Here is a 19,289-nt window from a genome sequence, read left to right as displayed (position 1 = left end):
TGAGTGTTGGGACGAGGAGGAAGCACAGCTCCTCCTGTTACTGTTAAGAAGGGAAGGACAGTATGTAACAGTATGTAGGTTTGCATTTTTCGTATCAGGAAGATGAGAGATTTTATATCTAATGACTTCCATTTTCTTTGTGAAGAGAGGTGAGATTGTCTGCTGAGAATGGGTGAGAGTGGGTATTGGTGGCTTGAAGACAATGGAGAAGTTTCAAACTTGTGGTTGTAGAGAGAAGGAAAATGAGTAGAGATGTAAATATTACCAGAAGTGTTGTGTGCCATGTGCTTGGTGATGATGATGGCGTAGAACAGTGACTCCTCCCTGTCACGTGACTTCACGACCCTCAGCTTCTTGAGTGTGGGCATAGGGAAGGAGATAGTTGGGTTTATCTAGCTTTGGGGTTTTGACAGTCAGGTGAGATGAAAAGGCGGCCAGGGGTGGCAGAGTGTAGGACGGTGGCAGGGGAAGGAGAGTGCTGACAGAAGGATAAATGCATGCACTCTCAACTTAATAAGGAGGAAAGGGAACAAAGGAAGGGGGTAGTGAATTGGAGAAAGAAGGGGAACCAGTGGACTGGAGTTCCAGATAAGATTAGGAGAACAGTTGTACTGGTGGTAGTTGAACAAATGAACTGGAAGGAGGAGAGGAGGTTTTAACATCAGTGTTTTTGAATTGGTGATTTTGGGCTTCAAGCAGTTACGGTAATGACAAGATGCGAGATGAAACCTTGTCAGAGTGGAAAAGGTGTTGGAACTGGAGGCAGTGAGGGAAGGGAACTGAAATGATGGTGGAGGGGCCATCCACCATCATGACTTCATGATGTGAAGTCACAAAGCCTCGTGGCCAAGCCTGGGATGGAGAGAAGACTTAAGTCAGATGCCAGAGTGTGATGAATGATGATAAGTAGTTGGAAATCAGTAGATGACAGTATGAACGGGGGGGGGTCAATGGTATATCTCATGACAAATCTTAAAGGGGCAGGGTATTTTTTTTTGTTTTTAAATAAGACTGTGTAAGATAGTGGTTTGAGTAGCAGTGGGGAGCTCGAGGATGCCGACTCCGTGCAGCCCTTGAGGTAGGTGGGAAGCCGCTTACCCCTTGAGAGGGCTGTAAGGGGGAAGTGCAGTCTTCAGGAGACAGCCAGGGTCCAGGGAAGCCAAGGAGATGAAGGAGCACTCCAAGAAGTGAAGGGGAGGTCCTGGCCTGGTATTTAAGAGACTTGTTTCATTTGGATAAGATGGTGGCAGACCCATAGGTTGCAGGTTCCGCACACACAGCTGTATTCATGATGGACCCAGACTGCAGACTCATGCCGCACAGCCTGGGTGGCGGAGGACCCAGGAGCATCGAAAGATACAGCAGAGACAGTTTTCTTGGAAGAAAGAAAAGACCTGAAATTTGCCCGCTGAAAGTTATTACTGGATGTCAGAAAACATTCATTCCAATGAACCCTAAGACGTAGACTGGTGAAATAACTGAAACCCAAGACAAGAGAAAGAATCCTGTAAACATCTCAGCAGAGAAAAGAAGTCCTCTTCAGGGTGTGGGGAGAGTGGCGACAGTTGTAAGATTAGGCTGGCATCAGATTTCTTCACGCTAACATAACGCACAGTGTTAGAAGGTGGGGAATAATGTCTTAAAAGTTCTGAGGGAGAGAATGTGTGACTCAGATATTTTATACCCAGTGAAGTTATCCTTTTGGTGAGAGAATCCATAGACTGATGTTTTGTGATATAGTAACTGTGAACCTGTCTTGAGAAAAACTGCTTGGTAGTAAAACCCTACTAAGCAACAGATAAAAGAATTTAGAAATGGGAAAGCGGTTGTAATGGGACTTGTGGTGGGCATAAACCTCACTTCAGAATAATTGAGTATTTCGGTTATAGATCATAATTTATATATCATAAACCTTGAAAAAATTATATTGTAAAAATCTGGATGTCAGGAAGGGATGACGGGAAAAGTGTGCTCATTTCTTCCTCTCAACATGTGAGATGCCGTCTAAAATTAAAATAAGTCAACAACTAAAGATCCCAGCCTCTTAAAGGAACAGTGTTCATAGTATGGTAATAATGAAAATTTCTGAGTGCTATTATTTTGATTTTTTTCTTACTTGATTGTACTTTTCTATATGCTGTGAACATTTTAGTTATTAGGAATTTGGAGGGATTGTGAATAATGTGTTAAATTACCAAGGAATTGAGTCATACAGTTAAAGAAAAATCCTCATTTAGACCTTGCTTAACAACGGTGGAGAATCTCACTTCTCTCAGTGCTGTGTGCTCCGACAGTCTCCTTCCACCTGCCTGTCTGCTTTGTAGCTTTCATGTTAACAGAGGGGAAAGTTGTGAGTTGCTGAATTCTGTTCTCAAATATCTCTCTTTACGTTTTTGTATTTCAAGGTTTATTTTGATTACATGAGAAGCTGGATCCAAATGCTACAGCAATTACCTCAAGCATCCCATAGTTTAAAAAATCTGTTAGAAGAAGAATGGAATTTCACCAAAGAAATAACACATTACATCCGCGGAGGAGAAGCACAGGCTGGAAAACTCTTCTGGTAGGAATCCTCGTGCTGTGGAGTCCTCCCGCCTGCCTTTCCTGTCTCACTCTTATTCTCGCTCTGCTTACCAGTTCTCGTCTACACGTTTGAATGTTTAGTTTTGTGGAAATGACAGTCATTCATATCTGTTGTGTGCCCCTTGCCCAGGTTTTGCCATCCTTAGAGGGATGGTTCTCAACCAGGGGTGATCTGCCCCCTGGGGACATTTGGCAATGTTGGTAAACAGTTTTGACTGTAACAACTGGGAGGTCCTACTGGCCTCTAGTGAGTTGAGGCTGGGACACTGCTAAACAGTGCCCAGGACAGCCTGCCCCCAAACAAAAAAATTATCCATCCAGAATGTCAATTTTGAAGTTTAGAAATCCTGCCTTAGAGTAAACCTCTTGATTATATATAAAAAGAAGGAGAATCTAAGGCCTCTGAAGAGTAGAGTAGACCTTTAGACCTATGTGTATCAGTCTCAGTGAGGATGTTCACAATCTAAGAAGTATGTATTTGCACTGATACTGTTTTGGGAATCACAGAATACTGATATTAATCACAGAATCTCTGTGTAAACTGGGTGTGTATATGGTGAAAGAATGGAAATGTAAACAAAGGAAAGCCATGAGGAGGGGAGGGTGATCACGGGTCTGTTTGTTCTAGGAAGTGAATATATCTTCTCCACTACAGGCGCCTGAATGTTGAAGGCGGGGTGCATTTCAGTGGTCTTTGCTGGGGCCACGCCCCCACTGACTGATGAGGGTTGGTCCTCTCCTTGGCTCTAGACTCTGCTCCTGTCCCTTGGTGCTGCCTTCTCTCACTGGCCTCATCAGCTGTTTTATTTCTTTGGTCTCCTTTTTATGAGGTCTTTTATACCCAGCTCCTGTTTCCTTGCCCTCCCTTTGTGTGCATTCTTTAGGACTTTCCCTTTCACAGAGTTCTCTTCTGACTTTAGAAACTCATTGTTCTCAACTCCACCCAGCTCTGTCCCATGCTCAATGTCTCAGAATCTTGTATTCATTCACTTTTCTGCCCTAACCACCAGTTCTTTTTATGTCTTCTCTCTCTTTCATTTGAGTGGACAGTGAACTTGCTCTTGTCTCAGAACTCTTCAGTCCTTCAGGCTGTGACTCCCAATCTATCTTGCTTTCCTATTCAGATTGGTTCCGATAGTCAGCCTTTTGGAAAAAAAGGTATTCACTCCCATTTTCAACATCTCTTCCTCTCTCAATTTTCCATAATTCTACTTTGCCTGTAATTTCTTCTGTTTGCATTTTCTGTTTCCAGGCTGTCAAGCTTTGTTGAAGAAATTTTTTGAAAAGGTTACTGTTTAGTTTCACTACCAATTCATGTTATGTAATTTCACTATACCCTTATTTTCTCCTGTCAGTCTTTTCGTTTTTATCTTTTGCTTGTCCTTCAAATTCCACACAGTGCAGACTCTGGCCTCCACCTTGACGTTCCGTGTTCTGAGAAGCTCCCAGAGCTTCTTCATTGCCCCTGCTGTGGGAGTGCCCACTTGCACTGTTCTAGTTCTGCATGTGTCTCTTGTATTAGTGCGATGTTCTGCTTTGTGTGCTGGTTTTCCCAAGTTTAGTCAGTCTTGGAGTGAACCCTGACTTCTCTCTTGCTCTCGCTCACTATCTCTCATCTGTTTGGCGCCCCTTCAGGATGTATGCAGAATCTGACCTCTGCTCACACTCCATGTTTCCGCTCTTCCCAGGCTGTTATTTCTGCTTGTGTTATTGCAGTAGCTCTCTAAGTGGTCTCTCTGCTCCTGCCCTTCATCCCCTATAGCTTATTCTCAACACCATAGCCAGAATGATCTTGTTAAAATGTGCATCAGACCATTTTCTCCTCTGCTCCGAATATGCCAGTGGCTCCCCTTCGTAATCAATAAAAGTGAGAGTGCCTAAACAATGACCCGTAAGGCCTGACACAGTCTGACTTTTCACTAAATCTTTGTCCTGATCTCCTGCTAGGCTCTCCTGTGATTACTTTGTAGCCACAGTGGCTTCCTTACTGTTTTTCACAGGCTGGACCTGCTCCTACATCAGGCCCTTTGCAAAGAGGCCTTTGCTGGTTCCTCTTCTTGGACTGCTCTTCTCCCTGGTCTTTTCATGGCTCATTTCCCCATTTCCCGTAGGTCTTTGTCCCAATATTACCTTCTCCATATTTAAAATTGAAATTCCTACCAGCAAGTACTCCTTAACTTTCTTTCCTATGTTATTTCTCTCCATAGTACTTATCAATATCTGAAATACTATATATTTTCCTTTTTTCTTTTATTTATTGTTTTTATTCTCTATTCCCTGGAGGGAGTTTGTCTGTTTTCTTCACTGCTGCTTAGTTCATAACAGGTACTCGATATTTGTTGAATAAATCCATCCCAGATATCCTTGTATACTACTGTTCTTAAAAGCATGTTTCTGATCAGGTCACTTTCCCACTCAGTTATTTTTAAAGCCCTCCCTCTTTGCCTGCCAAACAGAGGTCAGACAGTTAGCTGACATCCAGAGCCTTCCACAGCCTGGCCCCATTTGCTTTCCTGGTCTGGGTCCACCACACCTGCTCCATTCAGATTGGACTGCTGCTTTTCATAAACATGCATCTTGCTTATTGAACACATCATCATGCCCTTTGATCATATTTATTGTTCTTCCTGGACTTCCCTTCCCTCCATTCTCTTGCTGACAGAGCCCCTTATTACCCCTGGTGTTCTACTTGTTAGGATTCTGCAATGCCCATGAAACCACACCTTCTGCTGGGTGTGATCCTTCTCCTCGGACGGCTCCCCCGGCACTTACCTTCTGCCACGTCCGATCTTGGTTATATACTGACCTGGTCACTTTTACTAGGCTATAAACTTCTTTGCTGGAACATCACAGAGGTCAATAAGCTGTTGTTGAATGTTTACTGCACTCATTTAGATTTGTTTTATACACTTTGGTTTACACTTTAACCTGAGCATTTAGATTGTATACTCAGTGAGAAGCATCAGCTATGTAGAGTGTTTCATGATTATTGACCATGAAGGGCTAATTGTGAGGGAAGTTTTTAAAAACAGTTGCATTTAGGGAATTTACTTTGTTTTCCTATGCTATCATTTAGTTTATTAAGCTTTTAGAAAACATCTTGTCAATAGATATATATTTGAGACCATTTTATATCATTTTGAACATTTAAGATGAAAATAACATTTGTGAAATAGTTACATAACTACTATGAATGTAATTTAAGATTTTAAGGTTTATAGTGAAAAACTATGGTAATAGAACAAAGGTAGATCCATGCCATTATCGAGATTTCTCCTTTTTCACATTGGTCATGATTCTATATTGAAAGGAAATTCTCACTGTCATTGATTTTTAAACCATTGAAACAATAGCTGAACCTTTCAGTTTCTCACTCAAGAATTATAATAAGTGAGGGCTATTTTGCTTCTCTGGTTTACTTTTGTTATTTTTGTTCCCTTAGTGACATTGCAGGAATGCTGCTGAAATCTACAGGGAGTTTTTTGGAATTTGGCTTACAGGAGAGCTGTGCTGAATTTTGGACCAGTGCTGATGATAGTAGTGCTTCTGATGAAATCAGGTGGAAGCTGCATTTACTCTTCAGTCCCGTTTCTTGTTTCATGTCATTCTGCTCTTGGTAATCAGCCTGAAATGAGCCTTATTCAAAGCAAATTGTGTTGGACTTTAGGAATTTGGGTGGTAGACCTAAAGGGATTTATTTATTACCATATTGTTTTTTCATATGATTTTCTAGTTAGGGTTTTATGTGAAATTTTCTTTAAAGCTGAAATTAGAATTTTTTTAGCTGAATAAAAATAGTGTCTTTAGAGAAAGGGATAGTTTAAGTTGCCTAAAAATGAGTAGAGTAGAATTCGTCCATATGTTCTGGAATGTCTTTAATTAAATAATTGTTTCTGTCCTTTAAAACCTCCATCAATACATTGAATTGACATTTTGGTACATTTTTATTGTTTTTACACTTAGCTTATCCCTTCTGTTGAACTTTAAGCTTAAGTACATTAAACCATGACTTGCTCATCTACTGCATTCCCTCCAGTTCTATGCAGACAGTATTTAGGTTGAACCTTGTTAACTTGCTGGTTTTGTGGCATATGTGTCAGTCATACAGCCATTTTGTGGCAAATTATCAGCAATATCATATGATTCAACCTTAGGAAATGCTCAGGTGGAACTAACTTCTTTAGAGCTGAAATGTTTTCTCTCACCATCCAAAATTTGATGAAAAACACATTTTGGGTTTCAGAACACCTGGGATGTCTTTAGGCCAGGGTTAAAGAAAGAAGTTACCACCTAGATTCTCACCTGAGAAAATATTGAACAGCTGAGAAATGAGATGAATCAGTTTGTAGAAGGTCTTGCAGTTTTGAGAACTAACATGGTAGATTAAAAATGAACAAGAGAATTGGGGCCGGGCTGGTAGCATAGTGGTTAAGTTTGCTCATTCCGCTTCAGTGGCCAAGGGTTCACAGTTTCAGATCCCGGACACGGACTTATGCCCTGCTCATCAAGCCATGCTGCAGTGGTGTCCCACATATAAAATAGAGGAAGATTGGCACAGATTTAGTTCAGGGCCAGTTTTCCTCATCAAAGAAAAAAACAAAATGAGCATGAGATTTCAAGAGATAAGATGGTGAACTAGAGAATGGCTCTTAGGATACTCTGATTGTTTCCTAGGGATGGATCTAAAAAGGGGTTCACGTACAGTGGTGTGCTGGGGCTGGCTTGTCCTGGCTCGCGAGAGCCCGTGTGTGATTGTGCACGTCTCTTCCCAAGTCGTTGCTCAGTGATGTCCTACTGCTAGTTTGAAATCAGCTACGATGGGAGTATTTATACCATCGTAGCTGGTATAAATCAACAAACACCACATAGGACAATGTTTTAGAGGGAGACAGTTGTTAAACATTTACTAGCCTATCACATATATATTCCTTTTTAGTTAGATTATGAGCTGGGAATCAAGAACTTATCTTGGACTCTTAAGAAATTATATAATGAAATGTTTGGAAAATTGAGCTTACTGTTATTTGAAGGTTATTAAATGTGACCTACTTATTAATGAATACAAGTACTTTCTAGAAAACTGGGGAGCAAGCTTCTGAATATTTCCAGTACATTCTAAATAATTGCTTGCTCCTGTTTATAAAGAAGCAGTCTTATCTTCAGTCTTTATTATAGTAGTGTCTGCTCTTATCCGATACATTCCAAGACCCTCAGTGGATGCCTAAAACTGTGGATAGTACCAAACCCTATATATATGGTGTTTTTCCCATGTGACATATTTGAGGTGTGACAGCAAAACTCGCACGAATTTCTTTTTCCTTTTTCACAATTTCACAGATTGAAGATTTGTCCTTACTGTAGACCTTAGTAACCTGAGCATATGACTTTTTTTCTTTCCTTAAGTTGAGAACTCTTACCTTTTCACTTAAAGGAAGTGCTTTACAGCTGGCTTCTCTGGCATATCCAAATTGCCAGCAACACTACTCTTGTGCTTTGGGGCCATTACTAAGTAAAATAAGGGTCACTTGAACACAAGCACTGCGATACCTCGACAGTCGATCTGATAATTGAGACAGCTACTAAGTGACTAACGGGCAGGTAGCATATACAGCATCGATCCGCTGGACAAAGGGACAGTTCACGTACTGGGCAGGACAGAGTGAGATTTCATCACACTACTCAGAACGGCAAGCAATTTAAAACTTACGAATTGTTTATTTCTGGAATTTTCCATTTAATATTTTTGGACTGTGGTTGACCGCGGGCAACTGAAACTGCAGGTAACGGGGGACCACTGTAATGTGATTTGGAATCTGCTTCCTCTTTACTGTTATGTGTTTCTTGATACACCCTAATGTATTCTAATGGGATTTCCATCACCTCTGCAGGAGATCTGTTATAGAGATCAGTCGAGCTCTGAAGGAACTCTTTCACGAAGCTAGAGAAAGAGCCTCCAAAGCACTCGGATTTGCTAAAATGCTGAGAAAGGTGAGTTAGCAATCCTGATTAATGGTTATTTTTTTCTTATTTTTCTTTTATCTTATTTTTTAAAAGCTAACCATAAAGTTTCTTTTTAACTGTGATCCTAGGACCTGGAAATAGCTGCAGAGTTCATACTTTCAGCCCCAGTTAGAGACCTTCTGGATGTTCTGAGATCAAAACAGTATGTTAAGGTAAGTTTTAAGATGGTATAATTGAAACATTTTGCCTTTCCCACTTTATTCTTAAAGGTCCAGATAGTAAATATTTTAGGCTTTGCAGGCCATACATTGACCCCAGTTGTAAGACTATTCCATAATTTCCCAGTGAAATAATTAGAAAAACAAAATTTTTCATATTTATTAACTTGTTTTAAGAAGACAGATAAAAGGAAATATTTACTCATACTGTTTATTAAATTAGTTACACATATATATTTAAAATAATGTATATAAAATATGTTGATTTTAAATAATTGTTTTGTTTTTCATCCTCACATTTCCTGAAACAATTCAAACTTTTTATAGGAATCTTTGATGTCAGTGTCCTGGTTGTCACTAGAAACACTTTTTGAGTCACCATGTTTGCTCCCATTTAAGTTGTTTGAGATTTAGCACTTTTAGAATCTGTGTATGATGTTACTGGAAAGTTTATCCTGCGCATGTTTATGTGTGACTTGCACAGCATGTCACATATGTATTCCTTGTTAAAATGATCTTTAAAAGGCTTTTTACGATGGCCCTGCTAAGAATAATTAGTGAATCTGTATTCACATTTTTTTGCCTTTTCACTGAGTCAGGTGACTTGCTCTTTCAAAGACATCGTGCCTGCACAATCTCATGAGATTCTTTTGCATTGCAAACTAGCGTTGACTGAGGTGTTTGAGGCTGACATTCCTCCTCTGGAGAGTATTTTCTTGTTGTTGAAAATGAAGAAATTAGGATGCCTGTAGATGGAGAAACTTTACAAGGCCTCTCCCTCAGTACATTCACATGCTCGCCCCACCCCTCTCCAGTCACACGGAACTGGACTTACTGCGGTTCCCCGCACTGCTCTGGTTAATGCCTTTCCCACATCTCCCTCCCCAAGCCTGCTTGTCTGTTTCTAGTTTGTTTTTTTTTAAATAACATTTCTATGATGTATCACGTTCCTTAATTGAAGATTTTGGGTTGTTTCTTTTCCAGGTACAAATTCCTGGCTTAGAAAACTTACAAGTGTTTGTTCCAGACACTCTTGCTGAGGAGAAGAGTATTATTTTGCAGTTACTCAATGCAGCTGCAGGAAAGGACTGCTCAAAAGATTCGGATGATGTACTGATTGACGCCTATCTGCTTCTAACCAAGCATAATGATCGCGCTCGGGATTCAGATGACAGCTGGGCCACATGGGAGGCACAGCCTGTCAAAATTGTGCCTCAAGTGGAGACTGTTGATACTCTGAGAAGCATGCAGGTGTGTCTCACGCCCACTGCCCACACCTGCTGCTCCTCTCTTCCTACCTTGAAGCAGTATTGCTTACTTAAAATGCTTTTAGGAAAAATGATTTATTAGCAGCTCATGAATGATTGGTTTAACGCCACAGTGGTCTCAAGTATACGCTTCCCAAAAGTATGCCTTGACGTTTTAATAGATAATTTTGTAGGATTACTTGTGGTAAACTATTCCATCAAACTCTATAAGTATGTTAAATTATTCTGGAATATTTGAAATATTTTATTTGTAGCTTTTCTCGGTTTAGCCATGTAGTTAGGTCTGTATACCCATGATCTAAAAGGAATTACCTTACTCATTTAATTTGGAGTTCCAGAAATCCCAGCTCTCCAAGTACCCTGGTTTACTGGCTACTTAGTGTCCATTTTTGTAGTAGAGGCTGTTACCTGCCTACCTAACAGGATCCCATGACAGTTTATGTAACTCATTAATTAATGCTGTAAGCAGCATTATCACGTTCTCTGTGTTCAGCTCAGGGAGCGTGATGCTGAGTGCTCACGTGCATCTCAAACTCAGTCCTAATGGGGCTGAATAACCTGGGCCTACTATCCGTGCAGCTCTGCAGATCTGCTCTTTCTCCAGTATTCTCTGTCTTCAGTGAGTGGTGCTCTGTCCACTCAGTTGTTTAAACCAGAATTGACAGTTAAGCCTCCCAGCTTTCCGGGTAATCACTAGCCCTAGCAAGCCTGAAGCATTTTCAGTAAATGACCCTTTCCCTGCATCCCCAGAGCCCTCCCGTAGTCAGGCCTCATCATCCCTTTCCTGGACTATTGCAGTGTCCCACTTTTAGTTTCCCTGCTTCAACCCTCACCTTCCCTCCCTCCAATTCTGCATTTCTTTGTTTGTTTTGGTGCTTCTAGCATGATCATTATAATACATACATTTGATCACATCACAGTTCTACTCAAAATACTGCAGTGACTATCACTTAAAAAATAAAAATAATAAAGTCTTGGTTTCTTACTGTTTCATACAAGGCTGCTCCTCTCATCCCACTGTTATTCCTGTGTTTTCCATCTTCACATGCTGCACCAACACACACACACACACACACATACACACTGTACAAGGAGTATTCAATTACTTGCAGTTCTGGGATAGTTTGAAGACATCATGCCTGCATAATTCCGTAGGATTTGTCACCGTTGTGCTGAAGATCCTGAACATCAGGCCCCATTGCAGTGCGTTGCTCTGTGCGAGCAGCTTTGCTTGAAAACTACTTTCTGATTGATGGTTGCTGGCCAGGTGGCCCTGACATTGGCGTTGCTTTTGGACTGGGGGTTGAACTAGAATGGGAAAAAGTAACTGGGTTTGTTTTTAAGCCCAATGGCTTGATTTTCCTCCCAGGTGGATAACCTTTTACTAGTTGTCATGCAGTCTGCCCATCTAATAATGCAGAGAAAAGCTTTCCAGCAGTCCATTGAAGGACTCATGACTCTACGCCAGGAGCAGACATCCAGTCAGCCAGTCATCGCCAAAGCTTTGCAGCAGCTAAAGGTATTTCACAGTCAAGTTTACCTAAGCTAATTTATTTATGTTTAGATATAATGCTGTGGAAGAATCAGTGTGTTATAATTTAATATCATTCAAGAGACTTGAGCTCTTAAATTGTCCTCCCTATTCTCCCTCTCTTCCCAATATACTTTTTTTTTTTTTTTTTGTGAGGAAGATCAGCCCTGAGCTAACATCCATGCCAATCCTCCTCTTTTTGCTGAGGAAGACTGGCCCTGGGCTAACATCTGTGCCCATCTTTCTCCACTTTTATTTTTTTTTTTTTGTGAGGAAGATCGGCCCTGAGCTAACATCTGCCACTCCTCCTGTTTTTGCTGAGGAAGACTGGCCCTGGGCTAACATTCCATGCCCATCTTCCTCCACTTTATATGGGACACCGCCACAGCATGGCTTGATAAGCGGGGCGTTGGTGCGCGCCCGGGATCCGAACCGTTGAACCCCAGGCCGCCGCATTGGAGCACGTGCCCCCAACCGCTTGCGCCACCAGGCCCGCCCCCATCTTCCTCCACTTTTATATGGGATGCCACCACAGCATGGCCTGACAAGCGGTGCATTGGTGCGTGCCTGGGATCCAAACCCGGGCCGCTAGCAGCGGAGCGCACACACTTAACCGCTACGCCACAGGGCCGGCCCCCCCGGTATACATTTTCTCATGTCTAAACTAAAAGTTTCCCAGATCTTTCCTGGAACTGTAGGACATTAGAGTTGGAAAGGATAGAAGTTTGAACAGTTATGTGACTTCTTAATGGTCACTTGGTTGGTTAGTAGCAAAGTTGATGTTGGAATGTAGATTTCTTCATTCCTCATCCAAGTTTCTTTCTCCTTTAGCAATTACCAGTATTTGCTAGAGGTACTCCAAGTCAGTAATGTGTAATCTAAAAGAAGATTGATTTATTCTTTTGTTTAACAGATAATTCAGCCAAATTAAACATAATAGAGAAAGCCAGTTGCTGACAGGCACGAAGGCCCTCGAAGTTCATGACAAGCCAGAGCCTTGCCTTCTCTTCCCACTATTTCCTGTTTTCACCACTCTCTGTCTTGTGCTCCATTTATCAAAAGTGTGGTCTCATGCACCCTCTTCCACAGGCCATCAGTTACGTCTTCTCAGTCACACTAAGGCTTGACTTCTTGAAGAAGAAGCACTTCTTGAAATGACGAGTAGTTTGATAAGCGTTTGTTTTTCTTGCGTCAATCTGGTTGTCTTATTTACCTATAAACATTTTCTCTTGTAGACTGTCATCCTACTCTAATACCAGGGTAGGGGGCTTTTATCTTTTCTTTTAGTTTGAGTCAATGAATTCTGGAAGGTGCAAAATTATTTAAGATATTAATTCTTCTTGAGCTTAAGGGATTTATAGCCTTAAGGACCTAAACTCTCACACTAAAGTACAGAGCAGGGAGAAATTAGCTCCTCCTAGTAGCATCTGGGAATTGCCACCATGGAGGCATTTCAGCTTGGGAGGATTTCAAAAGATGCACATTGGGAAAAGACTAATGAAAGAACACTTGGGTATCGGTGTCCGTGGCACAGGGTTATGGGAATGCTCCCTGAATATCAACTCGTCTGATTTGGCTGGATCTTGGTGTATGCAGTGGAAAGTGGTGGGAGATAATCAGGTGGGCAAAAATCTAGCTGTTGAGAGATTTTGCATTTTATTTTCAAAGCCTCAGAGAGTTGTTGAAGGTTTAGGAAGAATATTTTGGAACAATATGTAGAGGGATTGCCTTATGGAGACCATATGTTACATACGTGTGTGTTTAAGGATGGGTGGAAAGGGAGCCCAATTTAGAGCTATTGTAGGATTGTGTAGGGGGATAACAAAGCTTGGGCTGGGGCACGGTTTCTCAGCGTCCACACTATGGATATTTTGGGTCAGTAATTCTTTGTTTTGGGGAGCTGTCTTTAGGATGGTTAGCAGCATCCTAGCCAGTAGATTTCCTGCCCCCCTCCCCAAGTTTTGACAACTCAGAATATCTCCAGACATTGCCAGTGTCCTTTGGGGGGTAAAATCAGCCCTAGTTGAGAACCCCTGAACTAGGGAGTGGCAGGGGATAAGAAGGACAGGATGACATGATAACTCTGTGGAGGTCATTTAGAAATACGTTGTTAGTTCACTCTGGAATTGAACCCATACTTAACGCTTGAGCAACCACCCAGAGGGAAAAAACAACTGGTTTTGATATGCAGAATATTGAAGCTGTAAGCATCTATCCAAAGACTACGTATAATTAGGCATTATCATTTTAAATGGATTGTTTTCCTGTTGTATTTCATAAGATGTTAAAGAATACCTAATACAAATAAAAATGAAAAGAATATAATTTCCTCTACTTTTGATCATTCCTTTTGAATATCCCAAATATGTATGTCCGAAGTATATTGCAATGGTTAATGTCTGTGTGATGATGAAACCAATCTTCCTCTAAAACATAATAATTATTGTGTGATTTGCTTCGTTGTGGATTAATTATTGTTTGGGACTCTTTAGAATGATGCATTAGAGCTTTGCAACAGAATAAGTGATGCCATTGACCGAGTGGACCACATGTTCACTTCTGAGTTTGATGCTGAAGTTGATGAATCTGAATCGGTCACGTTGCAGCAGTACTACCGAGAAGCCATGATTCAGGGCTACAATTTTGGGTTCGAGGTAGGTACACAATAAGAGGAAAAACACAGTACAACTTTGCAATTGCTTTGTAACTTACAAAAAGTATTATGAATCTGTACAGCAAATCTGATTATTGATTATAATCACAGCATAGTCAAGAATGTCACCTTACACCACTGCTGAATATCAGAAACGTTGGTTTACTTTTATTTATTTATTTATTATTATTTTTTTAAATTTTATTTATTTATTTTTCCCCCAAAGCCCCAGTAGATAGTTGTATGTCATAGCTGCATATCCTTCTAGTTGCTGTATGTGGGACGTGGCCTCAGGATGGCCAGAGAAGCGGTACGTTGGTGTGCACCTGGGAACCGAACCCCGGCCACCAGCAGCGGAGTGCGCACACTTAACCACTAAGCCACGGGGCCGGCCCATAATTTTATTTATTTATTTATTTATTTTCCCCCCAAAGCCCCAGTAGATAGTTGTATGTCATAGTTGTACATCCTTCTAGTTGCTGTATGTGGGACAGGCCTCAGCATGGCCGGAGAAGCGGTACATTGGTGCGCGCCCGGGATCCAAACCCGGGCCGCCAGCAGCAGAGCGCTCGCACTTAACTGCTAAGCCACGGGGCCGGCCCTTGTTGGGTTTACTTTTAAACTGTCAGATAGTTGCCCAGTTTTTATTTTGTGCTAACAGCTATCTATTTACATCTAAAAACCTTCTTTAAGAGATGTTTAGTATCATAAAAGCACGTTCTTAGTTTAAACTTATGAGTAAAACATTTGTGAAACTGCATTTTGAGACATTATATTCTCTAACTCTTCATACTCTTTTCAGAATATATAAATTTTAATTGGATTTTGCCTTTTGTTTTTAGAAAAATGACATTTTAAACAGATATTTTAAAACAGACACATTATTTAGTGGCATAGTGTTTAGGTATTTGTTTAATTGTTGTTTTCTTCTTAATTTTGATATACGTGAAATCTTCTTACAGTATCATAAAGAAGTTGTTCGTTTGATGTCTGGAGAGTTTAGACAGAAGATAGGAGACAAATATATAAGCTTTGCCCGGAAATGGATGAATTATGTCCTAACTAAATGTGAGAGTGGAAGAGGTACCAGACCCAGGTAATGACCACGAGGATGTTCATTCATGAGTCACATGGGATGGATTGTATTTCCTTCTTATATTTTATATGGGGTTTCTGAGCAGATGACACAAAAACTGTAATTACAAACTGTGATCAGTTTTTGTGTTTTTTTTAATGAACCTATTTACACAGAAAACCCTGTAACTCTCAGAAAACTTTTTTAAAAATTTGTTCCAAAATGAGTTATCTTTACGGGAGTTCAATTCTCCCTGGACGAGTCTCCCTGATTGCTAATCTCTTCCTCCCTCATGAAATTTAAGCCTGTTACTTAGTGTAAGTGGAAAACAAATTGGTAACCAGTTCTTTTATTAAGAAACCATTTGTCCTTCTTTCCCAAAACACGCTATAAACTTACTCAGCCCTAGGCATAAAGACAAAAAAATGTGTTTTGTCGTAGGCAGTTGTTTTCCAATCAGATTACTTTTCAGTATTGTATAGACTAAAACTGCTGCAGCATTTTCTTGGTTGCTTTGTGATTACTGAACTTTTTCACGTAACAGGTGGGCGACTCAAGGTTTTGACTTTCTGCAAGCCATTGAACCTGCCTTTATTTCAGCTTTACCAGAAGATGACTTCTTGGTATGGAATATTCTAAAGTTTTTTTCATTAAAAAACAAGTTGATCACTGTCTATTCCTGATTGTGTGTTTTTTATGTGTAGTGGTTCTTGACTGTTTTATACACAGTTGCAATGATGTGCTGAGGAGTGAAAGTACTCTCAGGAGCACAGTAAGACTTTCATTGCTTTTTTCTTTTACAACAGTGTTGTTCAACTGACTTAGTGTGTAGTTGTGCAGCCTGGTATTTCTGCAGTGTTTGTCAGTTTCATATTTTATAAAGTGCTGACTTAGTTGCTGCTTTTTAGCAGTTTAATGAAGAACAAGGATTAGCTATTTTAATTCACTTTGCATCATTTGAGAGCATAATGCCAAATATTAAATATTTTCACTGTTACTCTGGTAAATTCCATCAGATCAAAAAGATGTTCATAATGTGAATGCATTTATTTTAGCCTCCAGATAGTAGAGATGATTACAGGAGAAGTTCCTTACTTGCGCACGTCATTGCATTATGGGGAGTTGAATGCTAATTTGATTTTACTTATAAAAATGGAATTGTGTATTATATTATTTTAAATTATGTACATTGTGTGTGTTTAATTTATGTTTATACCAGTTTCCATTTAAACTAACTTTGAAAATATTTACTAAGGATAGCATTTTTTCTTAAATACACTGAAACTTTAACTCGTGCTACTTACATAACTGAGAGAGTATACATTTTTTCTCTTCTCTTTTCCCTTTTCCTTTGGTTTCTAGAGTTTACAGGCCTTGATGAATGAATGCATTGGCCATGTAATAGGAAAGCCACACAGTCCTGTTACAGGTTTGTACCTTGGTAAGACAGCAGTTAACGGCATTTCTCCTAGAACCTGCTGGTTTGGGTGAGCGTATAGTCTTGTGCTTGCAGTCATTTAAAATGATACAGAGGTTCTTTCAGAATAGTCAGGACAATGACAAAGAAGGTTATAGAATGAAGCCAGCCATGATGGCCTAGTGGTTACAGTTCAGCATGCTCTGCTTTGGCAGTTCCTGGTCACAGAAGCACACCACTCGTCTGTCAGTTGCCATGCTGTGGCAGCGGCTCACATAGAAGAACTAGAAGGGCTTACAACTAGAATATAAAACTACGTACTGGGGCTTTGGGGAGGGGGAAAAAAAAAGGAAGGAAGATTGGCAACAGATGTTAGCTCACGGTGGATCTTTCCCAGCAAAAATAAGTAAATAAAAAAAGGTTATAGAATGAGGTGTGTATATAGAGAACTCCATAGTAATCTTTCTAAGTCTAACAGGAAGGTTAAAATGCCATTACGGGGTATTCAATGCTTGCCAGTGGTGTTAAACTACAATTTTGTTTGTTTTTGTTTTTGCACCAACACACTCTGTTCTCCCCCTTAAAATCTTTTCTTCTGGGGAGGAAAGACTTGGAAAGATAGTTGTCTGTTAAAGAGCAAGGGCCTTTCCTGTTACGGGTGGGTGAGTGTGATTGTTCTCCCCCCGCCCCCCCCCCCCCCCCCCCCCGCAACCTTTTGAAGGAGAGTGAGTTCATTTTCTTCTCCACAGCTTTCCTAGGTACCCATTTCCCCACTAAAGTAGTAAATTCCTATTCAGGTTTAGTAAAAAAAAAGTTGTTAAGTTATGCTATAATATACTCTATTATAGTTTTCAATTACAGTTAATATACAGTTTTACTGTATATGTTGAAATAAAACAAAATATATATCAAAAAAAGCTGTCTTGGGGCTGGCCCGGTGGTGTAGTGGTTAAGCTTGTGCGCTCCACTTCAGCAGCCCGGGGTTCAGCAGTTCGGATCCTGGGCGTGGACCTACGCACCGCTCCTCAAGCCGCGCTGAGGCGGCGTCCCATGTAGAGCCACTAGAAGGATGTACAGCTGTGACATACAACTCTCTACTGGGGCTTTGGGGAGAAAAAAAGGAGGAAGATTAACAACAGATGTTAGCTCAGGGCCAATCTTCCTCAAAAAAAAAAAACCTGTCTTCCTTCTTGAGGTAGTAAATAAAAGCAGAACTGTATTTATATGTAATAAACATTGAGAAATGAAAACCTAGAAATTTTAAACAATTTAAAGTACCCAAAATGAAATAATTCATAAATGGTAAATGTATTGAACAGCAGCTACGTCTTAAAGGGTGGGTGCTAGCTGCAGAAAGTTTAGTAGGCTAGGTTTTAATGCTTGGTTTCTTTTTTTATTTATTTTTTTTCCCCAAAGCCCCAGTAGATAGTTGTACGTCATAGTTGCACATCCTTCTAGTTGCTGTATGTGGGACGCGGCCTCAGCGCGGCTTGAGGAGCGGTGCGTCCATGCGCGCCCGGGATCCGAACCCGGGCTGCCAGCAGCGGAGCACAAGCACTTAACCGCTAAGCCACGGGGCCGGCCCTAATGCTTGGTTTCTTTATCTGTAAAATTCCGTCAGCTTATATTTCTTTTTCTCCCAAGGCTGCTATGAAATAAAGTTGTCACTTGCAAAACTGTTTGAGCATTTTATATAAAACATGCCATATTCTTATCAAACTTTTGATTAAGCATACTATCATAAATACTTTGATCATCTGATCGCTTAAAGTATTTCTCTCAGAATACATGATCAGTAGTTCAGTAAAAATTATTTCTTTAAAATCTTTTATTACATAAGGAATCGTTGTAAAAAAATTACAGTGTAGAAAAAGTAAGTAGAAAAATGTAGATGTACATGTAGAAAAATTCTCAATGTAGAAAAATATTGCAAAAGGAAAAAATACTCATACTCCCACAGTCCACAGGTAGTCAGTGCTAACAGCCGAGTCACTAATTGTTTGCTGTGCCCCTCTAAACTGCTGATGGGACAGTAGGTTAATGTGCTGTCTCTAGGCTTATGTGTCCTTGTGCTCTCAGCCGCTGGGGTGGTGGAAACAGCACTGGCCTGCGAGTCAGATTGCCTGACAGGCGAGTGACCTGAGGCTGCTCATTTAGCATCTGTGAGCCTCCCCTTCTAATGCTTAAGATCAGATGCCAATGAGATCCAATAAGGTAATAACATTTTGTAAACTGGTGGTCTACGCAAGGCGGGAGTCATGATTTGGTTTTGTGTTCTTACAAGAGAAATTAATGAAAGTGAGAGCACATCAACTGTTGTTGTTGTTTACTTTCTTCCTCTCCCTCTGCTCTACCCACATTGCTAATGATAACAACCTAGTATAGAACCTTTCACATTTTCTGTATAGTCATGTAATTATACCAACACATTGTGCGTACTTTTCTCTGTGTTCATATAACCACACTAGCACATATAGGGTTGGTGGTTTTTCTGTCATTTATGGTATAAAAATTAGATCACATTGGATATTAATCTCTTGCTTTTCTTGTCTGACAATTATAGAAATTTCTCCATGTTAACAG

At 40.4% G+C, this 19,289-nt stretch overlaps 1 protein-coding gene across 11 annotated transcripts in view; it reads left to right on the top strand.

Moving 5' to 3' along the window:
• The window catches only part of MAP3K4 (mitogen-activated protein kinase kinase kinase 4), a 108,629-nt gene that overhangs the window by 68,649 nt on the left and 20,691 nt on the right, over positions 1-19,289 (top strand). For 4 of the 11 annotated variants that reach the window (XM_087425051.1, XM_087425056.1, XM_087425053.1 and 1 more), the window contains exons 6-15: positions 2,406-2,563; positions 6,026-6,199; positions 8,472-8,571; positions 8,673-8,756; positions 9,747-10,013; positions 11,400-11,549; positions 14,054-14,215; positions 15,177-15,310; positions 15,834-15,912; positions 16,652-16,730. In XM_087425051.1, the coding sequence (XP_087281177.1) occupies positions 2,406-2,563; positions 6,026-6,199; positions 8,472-8,571; positions 8,673-8,756; positions 9,747-10,013; positions 11,400-11,549; positions 14,054-14,215; positions 15,177-15,310; positions 15,834-15,912; positions 16,652-16,730 (1,387 nt within the window). The remainder of the gene's footprint in view (positions 1-2,405; positions 2,564-6,025; positions 6,200-8,471; positions 8,572-8,672; positions 8,757-9,746; positions 10,014-11,399; positions 11,550-14,053; positions 14,216-15,176; positions 15,311-15,833; positions 15,913-16,651; positions 16,731-19,289) is intronic. The other 7 variants (XM_087425055.1, XM_004440542.2, XM_004440541.3 and 4 more) reach the window with 3 other exon arrangements.

Source organism: Ceratotherium simum, chromosome 38 (genome assembly GCF_057802395.1).
Source record: "Ceratotherium simum simum isolate JZ-2026a chromosome 38, ASM5780239v1, whole genome shotgun sequence".
Taxonomy (NCBI): domain Eukaryota; kingdom Metazoa; phylum Chordata; class Mammalia; order Perissodactyla; family Rhinocerotidae; genus Ceratotherium; species Ceratotherium simum.
Note: the sequence above shows the minus strand (reverse complement) of the source record. Positions and strands in the feature narration are given on the sequence as shown.